The sequence below is a fragment of the Talpa europaea genome (genome assembly GCF_964194135.1).
Source record: "Talpa europaea genome assembly, chromosome: 7".
In the NCBI taxonomy this organism is placed as follows: Eukaryota; Metazoa; Chordata; class Mammalia; order Eulipotyphla; family Talpidae; genus Talpa; species Talpa europaea.
In genome coordinates, this window is record NC_140074.1 from 119961114 (window position 1) to 119968683 (window position 7570).

Here is a 7570-nt window from a genome sequence, read left to right on the forward strand (position 1 = left end):
GAGGAAAGATTAAAACTTGAAGGAGGAGAAGGTAAGGAGAGACAGCTCCCTGCATTTAAAGGGCCTTTCTACAAAGTGTTGGGTAAAACAGTAGGTAACAAGACTACCAGTTCTACAAAACTAAGTTTCAGTGCAAGTGAATGTGATGAGGTGGCCTGATACTATTACAGAATGTATCTCAAGGTTGCTCAACACATCACCATGGGATGTGGTACATCCTGTGGGAGCATCACCATGGGAACAGGTGCCATTTTCCCTGCCCCTACTTCCATGTCACCAACATCAGAGGCTTTGGAGTACAACCCCCAGCATGCCATGAACCAGACTCCCAGAATGGGGCATCTAGGAAGGAGGAAAGAGCATTGAAGCTATATGTATATATTGGAGGTAGGGCAGAGAAGAACAAGAGACTGGATGTGGCCACTCCTGGTCCTTGGTCTAGGCGGGTTTAATGTTTTGCCAGAGAATGGCAGCCATCATCTTGGCTCATGCCACCATGCTATGAGTATGGTATGGTACATTTTTAATTTTGGACCTCCGCAGTCCCAGCTCTCTCAGACAGCCCAAACCCATTCTTGTGGGTCCCGCCATAGGTGTCTTGGACACCTGGGAAGCTTTTGGCCTCAACTGCCCTGCTTTGAAGAGTTAGGCATTCTCTATTTTGGGCAGATAGAAAATCAGGAGATATAGAATGGGTAGACCAAGGTTAATCGAGAGGTCCCAATGTTCTGGGCTGAGGAGATCAATAAAACTGAGCTTTGCAGGAGAACAGGTGTCCCTACTGGAAATGCAGGTGCAGCCAAGAGGTTGAGAGGAGAAGGTGGCTGCTCTTTGGTCTCTGGACCATACAGGAGAAAGGGAACAGAAAAATGCAGTGATGAGGATGACTATGGAGATGGCAGTGACTTTAAAAGAGAATTCTCAAAATTGTTAAAGGCTCTGCACCAAGGTAAGATGGTCATGAATGTTGAAGGCCAGGTTATCTACATGGGCTCCCTTGGCGGGACTGTGAGGTCCCCAGGAGGACATTCCTCTGGCTCCATCCGAATTTACAGGGGACTACAATGACTGAGGTCAGTCATTTGATCTAATTCATCCTCCTAATGAGGGGTTGTTTTCATGAGACAGCCATGACAAGTACTTTACAATGCATGAATATGAATGAGAAACACATTTACTATGCCAGGAAAATAAAGTTTATTGGGAAGTTAATGAAGTAGCCTCTTTGCATTCCAAATACCAAGAGGCAAGGAAAACAGAAAACACAATCCCATCAAGAACACCCTGAAGCAGCAGCTGGAGCTGAGATTACTGGGAGCTGACCAAGTTCAGAAGCCGTCAGCCTTCAGCAGGAGAAAGTCTCCAGACATGCCAAGTCCATGGTATATGCTTTTGCTTGTTGGATCTGAAAGGCTCATCTAGGTCTAGAAATATCACGGTGGAGTGACCAGGTTTCTAAATGGTAAATGAACTCCAGCAAAGGCAGGACTTGGAACCTCTTCTATGAATGATCTAAATGGCTTCATTAACATCTTCAAAGAGGATGCAAGTTTTAATTTAGCAGCAACGCTTTGAGGCGCCACCACAGGGCCCACCGGAGCTGGAGCTGCCACCTGGTCTGGAGGAGCGGCCACTGGCATTGCCGCTGGAACAGGGGTTGCTGGGAAGCCTGGGGATACACAAGGGTTTAGAATGGATCAGAGAGAGGAGGGGAAGAAGCCCTAAGGGACAGGATCACACAACCTGTGAATTCTCAGTTGGTTTAGCTGCAGTCACCTTCGGTTGTTCCCCAAGCCCTCCCCTGGCCCAGATGGAAAGTTGTAGAAAACTGTGCTCTCGAAAATGTTACCTCACGCTGCTCAGCTCTCTTGGAACCTGGCACAATCTGCCTCATCCAGTAGTGACTGCTATGAGTCATTATCGCCCACCACCCTTTTCCACTGCTCACTCTGAGGCAGGGGCTGTGCCCTTCCTCTGCTTTCCACGTTGGCATAACTGTCAGAGCAGACCCTGCATCGACGTGTGCTGACTGGAGATGGATAATATGGCCAACTTGTATGGGCCTGTTGTCTGGTGGTCCCACTTGCACACCCAGAGACCTTGGCGTCCTACTCACTTGCTGTCCTCGCTCTCCAACAGGCCGCGGTAGGTGCTGATCTCGCTTTCCAGCCGGGCACGCACATCCAGCAGCACCTGATACTCATGGTTCTGCCGCTCCAGGTCAGCCCGGATCTCAGACAGCTGGGACTCCACACTGGTGATCATGTACTGCACCTGGGACAGCTGGGAGCTGTAGCGGCCCTCGGTCTCGGTCAGGGCATTCTCCAGGGAGCTCCTCTGTGGAATAGAAAACGTCTCATAGTCACTCCTATAGAAGCTTCTTCCAGAGGCTTGCCAAGACACCACAAGCTGCTAGCGTGAGGAGGGACAGGGTGGCCCAAAGGGCATCCCGCTGATACTCATTCTCCAACTTCCCATCAGGGGGTTTACAATACCCACCAGCTTGTGCTGGACCTGCAGCTCCGTCTCCAGGGCGTTGACCATGCGTTTCAGCTCCCCGATCTCACCCTGGCACGACTGCACCTGCTGGGAGCTTGACGCCACCTGCTTGTTCAGCTCCTCGGTCTGCAACAGCAAAGGGGACACCCGGGGTCAGACCCCACCTGCAGGTCTCCAGCACCTGGGTTCCCACATTTCCAGGGCTGAGAGACCCACCTGGGTGGCGAACCACTGCTCCACATCCCTGCGGTTGTTCTCCACCAGGGCTTCGTACTGGTGCCTGGTCTCGTTGAGCACGCTGTTCAGGTCCACGTTGGGGGCAGCATCCACCTCCACATTGAGGCGGTCTCCAATCTGGGAATTCAGGCTGTTGACCTCCTGCAGGAGGAAGAAGAAGGAATGAACCCACAGGAAGAAGTCTATGAATTAACTCTTCCTGAGAGAGTTCACTGTGGTGGAATGAGAATTGCATCAGAGTTTCAGAAACTTGAGCTGAAGGCCCAGCTCATGTAAAGCCCAAGTAAGTTACACCTTGTGATTCAAACTTCCTTTCTGAGTCTCTTTCTTCATCTATATAAGACTGGAGGATTAGACCTTTGCTAGTATGTCTTGCTATTCTAGGATTCTATTGTTTCTCTCTGACTTTCCCTCTGTTTATTGACAAATCCTGCATGGTACTGGTTTATAATTATTCCACCTTAGATGCAGAGAGACGTAGTTTAACTCCTCCCATTTCTTTTCTGTGATCTGCCCTCACACAGTACTGAGGGGTGTTTCCTGTTCATCAAAAGGTCCCCTGCTGGAGAACTGAGTCCGATTTCTTACTATACATTCGGCCATGAGGTCCAAAGCAACTATTGTTTGAGTTCCTTCAATTTTCCCACCTTCCCAGCCAGCCAGCTTGGGTAATGTTATCTAGGTAACACACATTACAGAGAAGTTGGCTGCCTCCGTCCAAGTTTGGTCATATTCCTCGCACATGATCTGAAGATAATAGAGCCCACCCACTGGTAAAAAGTAGGTTAAAGAACTTTGTGTGATTTTTGGGCAATTGTCTGACCCCAACTACAAATGGATCCACTGGCCATACTGTTTTAGGTAACCAGAGAACTATCATATTAGCTCTTCAGTCTTAACAAGGCCTTAGTGTATCCCGCGGGAGGGAGTGAATGGAACTGTCAATACTAGGGGACTGAAGGCTGGAACACGCTCACCTGCTCATGGTTCTGCTTGAGACTCATCAGCTCCTCCTTCAGGGACTCCACCTGGGTCTGCAGGTCAGACGTGCACAGAGTCTGCTCTCCCAGGATCTTGCGCAGCCCGTTGAGATCCGACTCCACCAGCTTCCTCAGGCCCTGCTCCGTCTGATACCTTCACACAAAGAACAAGAGAGGTCAAAGAGAAAGAGTGTTTTTCCTGAACTCAACTTGATTGAACTAGTCAAATATAATATTTTCTATTTTTTTTAGTGTTTTGAAAGGGAAAACGGTAAAATAATAATCTATTTCCTCCTTGACAACCACAGCAAAGGCCTTGGTGGGCGCCTCTGCTTACTTTCAATCCAGTATTAACTGTGCTGTAAAGAAGCCCATTCAAGGTCACCATCGACTAAGCCCCATCATCTTGTCTGTCTGAGAAGTCTCGTCTGCCCACTCGCCCTGAAGCACCTAGACCTGGGTGCGGAGCACCGAGTCAGACGTCACTCAGATTCAGCCACTGGGACTGCGGAGCAATTCCCTGATGTCCCTCAGCCTGGTTTCCTCAACCATAAATTGGGGACCCAACTAATACTTTATCAGATCATCCTGAAGACACAGAAACAACATCGGGAAAAAGCCATTGTAAACTATAAAGGCTCATAAAAACACAAAGGATTCTTTGGGGTGTCATAGCCAAACCAATAAAGTGGTTCCCCAAAGTGGATATTGCCTCCTGTTTTTGTGTTTGACTTTTTTCTGATGGGCTGATATGACTAAGACATGTGTATGAAATTGACTTTTGAACTTCCTCAGTAAATTCAGTTGAAAGAGAAAGAACGGGTGGTTTCATACGCTCCTTCGAACTAAACTGAGAACACGAAATTCTTGCATTCAGTGACACTGACTTTCACCCTGAGGAACCCAAATCAAGCTTCCTCCCAAGGCCACCCCAGGACAGAGTCCATCGCTTCACAATTGGCCTGTGCATGTCTGGCTTGCTCTGGCAGCTCTAGGTTCTCACTTGGTCCTGAAGTCATCGGCGGCAAGCTTGGCGTTGTCGACCTGCACCACCATCCTGGCATTCTGGGACTTGCCGTACAGGATCTAGGGACAGGAACCATGAGATGAGTGATACTTTTGAATAAGTCCAATTGATGATCAGTGGAGGAGGGAAGGGGTGGGTAAATCAGGAAACAAGGGCATAATGAAGGATAGACTAAGACTTTTAGCATGCCTTAATGTGGTCTATATACATACTGACCCTCAACAATGAATACCTGAAACTTACATGATTTATAGTGCAAAGTTACTTCAATAAAAAAAAAACCTTTAAAATAAATAAATATGAAAATATAAACCTGCAGAAGGAAAACAAGTAAGTCATGCTATGGATGCCCAGTGCCTTAAAATGACAAGGTATTTTCTTTCAGCCACATCCCTTCCAAATAGCTTGAGTCTTCTCAGATTCGCAGGATGGAGACAAAATGCGGATTCCATTATAGGGCTGCCATTCCAAAGCTAGACCAGTCCAGGAGAATGTGGCCTTTCTTTTTTTTTCTTTTTTTTTTTTTTTTCTGTGGGACCTTCTGCCGGCGGCCAGGGAACAAACTGGCGCTGCAGAGGCTGTGGGCAGCTCGCAGCCCAGCACTCAACCACTGCGCCACCAGGGGAGGCCCAGGGAGAATGTGGCCTTTGTCGTGAGTTCTTCCCTTGGTCTGTCTCTGGCCTCCTGCAGTGACTGAGCATCCTGGGCAGCAAGTTTCACCCAGGGTCCCAGTTTGCTTAGAGCTAGGGAGAGCTAAACCCCGATTTTCAAAGAAAAACCAGGGCACACTGGTTGCCCCTCCTCACACCACCTTCATTCCAGCCCTGCTGACCTCTGCACCTTCCCTCCTGGTGCTCTTGTGCCTGCTTTTGACTGCACTGCTCTCGCCACCTGGAATGCCCTGGATGCCCTTACCAACCACAAGACCCCTAGCATAACCCCCTTCCGCCTCCTCCTGGCTCCTGTGCTTCCTCCACATGTTGCAACATGCTTCACACGTCACGGGTTCCAGTGTTTATCACCTTCCCTCTGGCCATTTGTTCCCACATTTCTCTCCACATTGGACTATGAGCTTCCGCAGAATGAGACCTACTCGGTACTCATCCCTTGTTCCTGAGTCTCCATTGAGTCTGGCACTTGATAAAGGTGGGCGAATGACTGCCTCATGTTCAAATGCCGTGGCCCTGCTGGCACTCATTCGACCAGAAACACAGGACTGTGCTCAGTCCGTTCCCTCAGAGAGTCCAGGGCCTGTGCAATTGGATGTAAACTCCTGCTCCTCCTTCTGACCTTGATCAGATATTGCCTCTTCTGGGAAGCCCTGCCTGACCTATGCCGTGCTGGCTCTTTGCTTATTGCTGCTTCAGCATCTTCATGTCTGGCCCTGAAGTCCCACCTGCCTGGCCGCCTGCTCAGTGAGTACATCTGTGTCCATGCACATTATTGAGGCTTCCTGAGTCAACAGCACTTTTGCTCTCCTGTACACACAGTCTTTGCCAGATTGTTGAAAATATTTGAATATTGAGAATTAACTCCGGAAATTTCTAACTGCAACAAATTAATCAGTTGCATCTTTGCTTAATCCTATAGCTCTGAAAACAGAAGCAGGGTATCAAATAGGACTGAAGAATCCAATAGTCTGGTTTTAGGTTAAGAAGCCTTGTAAGATTGCCGTGACAGGTTATTCTATGGCCTGTTGTATGCCCAGTCTGTCTCCTGCCCTCGTGGGACCTCCCAAGTACCTTTTCCAAGAACACTAGATCTACTGCATCCAGTGATTTCTTTGCCCACCACTCTCTACATTAGCTTTCAGCAGCCTTACTTCCATTTAGATCTCGCTAGGTTCACTTGGAAGAACTTGTCCAGCACGACGCACGTGGCACCCGCGCCCTCACCTTCTGCTGGAGCTCCTCGATGGTGTGGAAGTAGGACTGGTAGTTGGGGCTCACATAGGGCACCTGCTGCTGAGAGTGCGCCTGGATGCGGCTCTCCAGCTCGGCGTTCTCCCGCTCCAGCTGGCGCACCTTCTCCAGGTAGCTGGCCAGGCGGTCGTTCAGGAACTGCATGGTCTCCTTCTCGTTGCCATTGAAGGCGCCGCCGCTGCACACGGTGGCATGGATGTTGGCCCCGGGCAGGGTGCAGCTGGAGTGGCAGCTGGGGGGCACGCAGGACCGGGAGGTGCTGCTGGAGCGGCAACAGGAGTAAGACATGGTGCTAGCAGGGAGCAGGCTGTGCAGGTGAGATTCCAAACCTGGTTCCTTCACTCTGATACCAGCCCTGGTCCTCTCTGGCCCTTATATATTCTGCCACAGTGGGCGTGGCAACTGCACACAGAAAAATTACCACCTTTTCGCCTCTTTACCAATTTTTCCACTTGTTATTTAGCTGCCTCCCATGAGTCTTTAACTAATAAAATCCTTTACTCTGGCTTCTTGCTAAGTCAGGACTCGCCACCACCATGCTGGTTGGCTAAGTAAGATCTTCATGATTTGGCTTCAAGGTGACCAACCCGTTACCTTGCCAACAGTAGTGCTTATTCACAGGGAATTGTGTTAGGGTGTCAACTATCCCCCAGAGTGGGGACACTGCTGTGCCTCTCTCTTCTAAACAAGAAAGGGTCTGAACCTCCCCCGGCACATCCTCAGTGAGGACTCAGTCATAAGGAGGTGCACCCGGAAATCAGGCTGTTCAGGGTGGCCCTTGAAGAGGTGGTCACAAAGGACTTGCAAGCTCGTCCAGCCCATTTCCTTTGCCTTCCAGACCGGGGGTAGGGGGCAATTCTGCCCTCTTCCTAGAAGGCTGCACAAATATTCCTGAAGCCATTCTT

At 49.5% G+C, this 7570-nt stretch overlaps 1 protein-coding gene across 1 annotated transcript; it reads right to left on the reverse strand.

The window, feature by feature from the left end:
- Window positions 1-1557: 1557 nt before the first annotated feature.
- Window positions 1558-6953, reverse strand: LOC311173915 (keratin, type I cuticular Ha4-like; the record flags this gene model as incomplete). Its single annotated transcript, XM_084237998.1, has 7 exons — window positions 1558-1669; window positions 2117-2337; window positions 2500-2625; window positions 2716-2877; window positions 3714-3870; window positions 4720-4802; window positions 6639-6953. 7 exons carry the CDS (start codon window positions 6951-6953, stop codon window positions 1558-1560), a joined length of 1176 nt encoding a protein of 391 aa, XP_084094124.1.
- Between the last annotated feature and the right edge of the window lie 617 nt (window positions 6954-7570).